At 38.8% G+C, this 4816-nt stretch overlaps 1 protein-coding gene across 1 annotated transcript; it reads right to left on the reverse strand.

The window, feature by feature from the left end:
• Nucleotides 1–2071: 2071 nt before the first annotated feature.
• On the reverse strand, nucleotides 2072–3402 carry LOC119578429 (cell wall protein DAN4-like). Its single transcript, XM_037926013.1, has 2 exons — nucleotides 3310–3402; nucleotides 2072–3100 (listed from the first exon to the last, which is right to left on the reverse strand). Exons 1-2 carry the CDS (start codon nucleotides 3400–3402, stop codon nucleotides 2072–2074), a joined length of 1122 nt encoding a protein of 373 aa, XP_037781941.1.
• Between the last annotated feature and the right edge of the window lie 1414 nt (nucleotides 3403–4816).

Below are 4816 nucleotides of genomic sequence, written 5' to 3' on the forward strand. Positions count from 1 at the left end.
AAGAGAAAGGCCTACATATCATTCTGTTCCATACTCATTAAAACGGACAGTGTCCCGGTGTAAGGACGGGAGTTTATGAACGGAATAATTCAGAATTAAGCAAAAAAACACGTGCAGTTTCAAAATTAATTTTACAGATGCCAGCTTAACTTACCGCGATAACTGTTATTTGATGACAACTGAAAAGGAGAGGAACTTGAGACCCCGTTGAGATCACAGAGAGAGAGAGAGAAAGACAAAGACAGATAGAAAAACATTAAAGAAGAGAGGGAGAGAGGAACATTTCAATTCCAGAGATATAATTCAAAAGAACAGAAGAGATGACGAGCTGCATTGAGATAAATCATATATAAAAGGAAGGTTAGAATGACCTAGTGAAAACCAAAGACATATGTTGATAAAAATATTTTTTTATTATTATTTATTATTTGCAGTAGAGTAAAAACAATAAAACGTGTGTCATAGTAGTTTTAACAACAGTTGTAAAAAGAAAATATGAAATAGTAAAACCTTTTAACATCATAAGAACTTACAACAATTACAAATCAATATTTTTTTTATTAGTGTGAACGACGTATTATCCACCTTTATAAAAGTGTTTTTTATACCCTTTACCACATTACTCTACCAACAAAACATTCAATACAGTCATACAAATATGGATATTCCATGAAAGCTTATATATATATGTGTGTGTTGGTGGTGTTTGTGTGGTGTGGTGTGGTGTGGGTGTGGTGTGTGTGTTGTGTGTGTGTGGTGGTGTGGTGTGGGTTGTGTGTGTGTTGGTGTGGTGTGGTTGGGGTGTGTTGTGCGTTGTGTGTCCTATATATATATAATATATATATATAATATATAATATATATATATATATATATATTATATATATATATATTATCAGTATGAAATACATATTTTGTATGTGTGTGGCCTTCTACATGTCTGTGTGATATATATATATAATATATATATAATATATATATTATATTATATATAATATTTTAATATGTGTGTTGGTGTGTGTGTGTGGTGTGTGTGTGGTGTGTTGTGTGTGTGTGTGTGTGTGTGTGTGGTGTGTTTGGTGTGTGTTTGGTGTTGTGTGTGTGTGTTTGTGTGTGGTTTGGTGTGTGGTTGGTGGTTGTGTGTGTGGTGTGTTTTTAATATAAAAATATTATAATATTATAATTATTATTATATATTATTGTGTGTGTGGTGTGTGTGTGTGTGGTGTGGTGTTGGGGTGTGGTGTGTTTGGTGTGTTGTGTGTGTGGTGTGTGTGTTTGGTGTTGTTGTGTATTAAATATATATCTATTATATCAATATATTATTAATATATATGTAAATGTGTTATAATGGATATATATATATTATATATTTAATATTATATTTAATGTGTATATTATATTATATATATTATATATATATATATATATTATGCATATATATTATTATACACAAATGCATATGTATGTATATATACATATATAGATGTGTGTGTGTGTGTGTGTGTGTGTGTGTGTGTGTGTTTTGTGTGTGGTGTGTGTTGGGTTGTGTGTGGTGTGTGTGTGGTTTTGTGCGTGTGCGTGGTGCGTGTGCGTGTTGCGTGTGGGCGTGGTTGCGTGTGCGTGTACGTGTGCGTGTGCGTGTGCGTGTGCGTGTGCGTGAATATAGATCAACAGTGGAATAGTTTTATAATACAATAAGAAAACTGGACAACATGAAATTGATATAATTCGACCATATAAACTATATAACAAGGTAACCCATACAAAAATTGCACGTTTTCTATGAAAGCTAACAATTCACAACAACAGGTATGATGTGATAAACATGATGGTATCTTACATTCTGTATATTTGTATAAAGTTAGGATGGTTGTTTTGCTTAGCTGTGTAATTGTCACCATGTGTTTGTGTATATACCTCCCACCTCTGCAACATTATTGATACTAATGTGAGCGATGACCTAACAAATGAAACGCAGAATGGAATAACAAATAAGAATCACTCCACTTAAATAGTTTCCAAGACTAGATTTTTACACGAAGGCATCTATCTAAACCTGAGATAACTAACTATTTATCCCAAATAATCTGAAGAAGTCTGCCGCGTCTGTAGTAACGGCTGGCACTGGCGACGGCCTGAGGCGTCGTGGGCGCCACAGCAGGCGTGGCAGGAGTGGCAGAGGTTGAAGTCGTCTGCGAAGGGAGGGAGAGTGCCACAGAATCCCCTCCTGGTAACGGCGCGTCGACCACTAAAGAAGTAAGAGCTGGGACTGGGATATAGGCCGGCCCAGCTTCACGGTCGTATTCGTGCTCTGTAGTCGTGGCTACGGGAGACGCAGTGGTCGAACCGGCAAGGCTATTTTCCGCTGACGATCGGCGACCTTCTGGAATCGCCGGGGCCTGACTTGGGGACGAAGTCGTGGCCGTCGAACTATCAATGAAGAACGCATTTGTTGTTCTCTGAGGTTTCGTAGTTCTGGTTGTTGGCTGCGTAGTTAATCTGTTGCGTATTATTCTTCGTGTCGTGGCCCTAGTCGTTGGGAACCTAAAGCCCCTAGAGTTCGTTGTGGAGAACTGTATCACTGGTGTTTTAACAGTAGTGAACCGAAAGCCAGGCGAGGCAGTAGTAGATGCCTGTGAAAGTTTGCTTGTGGGGAACCGGAATCCTGGTCTCCGCGTAGTGGTAGTTCTAGCTGTAGTGGTTAATCTCGTAAACGGTTTTTGTGTCGTGGTAGTTGTAGTCGTGGTGCTAGGAGGTCTATTAAACGGTCTCTGTGTCGTGGTTGTCGTAGTGGTTGTGGTAGGAGGTCTCGTAATAGGTAGTTGTGTGGTAGTGGCTGTAGTGGCAGCGGTTACGGTCGTAGTTGGGGACCTCGTCGTGATGCGAGGGGAGGTGAACGCCACTCGAGCATTAGTCGTTCTCTGAGAGGCTGCGGTCGTCCTGGCACTCGCTGTCGGTGCGGTCGTGGTCTTGGGACTGATCTTCATGAATTCGAAGAAGGAGAATCCGTTGTTGGAGAGAATGTCGTTTTCCGAGATTTCTCTCCCCTGGGTGACGTCATTTCCGGTTTGTGACGGTGCCAGATAGCCGCTTTGTACCTGATTGTTATTATTGCCTCTATTAATGTTGGCATTGTCTTTGTTGTTATTATTATTATTGACTCTATTGATGCTGTTATTGTTATTGGTTGTACCTCTGTTACTGTTGTTATTGCTGCTTATGTTATCGTTATTGGTACCCCTGTTATTGTTATTATTACTGTTGCTGGTACCTCTGTTGTTACCGCTAATGTTATTATTGCTAATACCGTTGATATTTGTAATCGCTGGTGTTCTGTTAATGCTATTACCGTTGTTCCTGTTGATGTTTCCGTTTGGATTTCCGTTAGTTCTGTTAGCATTATTGTTAACATTTCTGTTGTTGTTTATATTGTTATTATATCCGTTTGTATTTCTATTTGAATTTCCGTTGAAGTTAATATTATTGCCGTTGACATTTCCGTTGTTACTGTTGAAATTTCCGTTGTTACTGTTGAAATTCCCATTTGCATTTCTGTTAGAATTTCTATTTCCATACATGTTATTAACACCGTTTATGTTATTTCTGTTGCCTCCGCCAAGGTTGTTGACAATGCCGTTGTTACCGTTGAAATTTCCCGTTCCGCCGTTTACCATTCATTTTTTTCCGTTTTTATGTTTTTCCCGTTTCCTTTGTTTTTTCCTTTTTTGCATTGCTGTTCGAATTACCGTACATATTATTATTACCGTTGATTCTGTTGAGATTATTATTACCGTTTCTGTTATTACCGCTGATCCTGTTAATTGCGTTAATTCCGTTGGTGTTTCCAGGACCCGTTGCTCCATTACCGTTATTACTGTTACCGTTGTTTGCGTTTCCGTTATTATCGCTCCCGTTGTTCCCGATAGGACTATTGTTGGCGTTTCTGTTGTTTCCGTTAATATTGCTGACGTTTCCAATGCTGTTTGTATTTCCGCTTGAATCTCCATTTCCGTTATTTCTGTTACTCACGTTTCCGTTTGTTCCCCCGTTACCGTTGCTGTTTACGTTTGCAGGAAGGACTGTTTACGTTCCCGTTAACATCTCTGTTGTTATTTCCGTTAGAATTTCTGTTGTTCGGGTTCTTCAAGGCGCCCGTGTTGGTTATACTGTTGATATTGTTCACGTTAATTTTTTGGTTCCTTTTTAAAATTATCTTTGTTTGGAATCCCTTTCTGTTGTTATTAAGGCTCTCGATGATGTTATTTAATCCGTTATTGGCATTCCCGTTGTTCCTGTTGAGAATTCTGTCGAAGCCGTTGCTAAATTAGAGTGTGTTGGGGTTTGTTTTTTTTTTCCGTTTTTTTCTTTTTTAATGGGCGGTTGTTGGTGTTCCTGCTTCCCCTTTTGGTTTTTCCCATTTGGTGTGACGCCTTTGTTTCCGTTTCCGTTGCCTGTATTACCGTTGTTACTGTTTCCAATATTGCTGTTGTTGATTAAATTTCCCGCGTTTCCGTTGTTATTACTATTCATATAACTTGCGTTGCCGTTATTTCTGCCGCCCCCCATTACCGTTGTTACCGTTTCTGTTGCCTGAACTGTTATTATTCAAATTTCCCGCATTGCTGTTGTTATTTCTGTTTCCTCCGTTGCCGTTGTTATTATTTCTGTTTCCTCCGTTGCCGTTGTTATTATTTCCTTTTTTTCCCTCCCCGTTGCTTTTTGTTTTTTGTTTCTGCTTTCTCCCTTTGGCCTTTTGTTTTTTTGTTTCCTGGTTTTTGCCTTTTTTGGGTTTAAAATTTTCATTTTCCCCAATT

Source organism: Penaeus monodon, chromosome 11, assembly GCF_015228065.2.
Source record: "Penaeus monodon isolate SGIC_2016 chromosome 11, NSTDA_Pmon_1, whole genome shotgun sequence".
Lineage (NCBI taxonomy): Eukaryota > Metazoa > Arthropoda > Malacostraca > Decapoda > Penaeidae > Penaeus > Penaeus monodon.